Source organism: Cystoisospora suis (assembly GCF_002600585.1).
Source record: "Cystoisospora suis strain Wien I chromosome Unknown contig_4105, whole genome shotgun sequence".
Lineage (NCBI taxonomy): Eukaryota > Apicomplexa > Conoidasida > Eucoccidiorida > Sarcocystidae > Cystoisospora > Cystoisospora suis.
Genome location: NW_027156898.1, coordinates 755 through 965, shown reverse-complemented (window position 1 = coordinate 965; position 211 = coordinate 755). Strand labels below are relative to the sequence as shown.

General features: G+C 50.7%; 1 protein-coding gene across 1 annotated transcript in view; it reads left to right on the top strand.

The window, feature by feature from the left end:
* Window positions 1-23: 23 nt before the first annotated feature.
* Window positions 24-211, top strand: part of CSUI_007645 (disease resistance protein) — a gene marked incomplete at its 3' end in the record, with an annotated part of 883 nt that continues 695 nt past the window's right edge. The window contains exon 1 of the mRNA XM_068067790.1: window positions 24-207. Coding sequence (XP_067920234.1) covers window positions 199-207 — 9 coding nt within the window. The remainder of the gene's footprint in view (window positions 208-211) is intronic.

Genomic DNA, 211 nt, shown 5'->3' with positions numbered 1-211 from the left:
AGTGTTCTTCGTGGGCAAGAAAGACGGATCTTGGAGGATGGTGATCGATTACCGAGCGCTCAACGGAATCACCATCAAGGACGAATACCCTATCCCAAGAATCCACGACCTAATCAACCGATTAGGCCGAGCCAGGTGGTATTCAAAGCTGGATTTGCAAGCCGGATATCACCAAGTGGAGATAGCGGAGGACGACCAATGGAAAACGTCG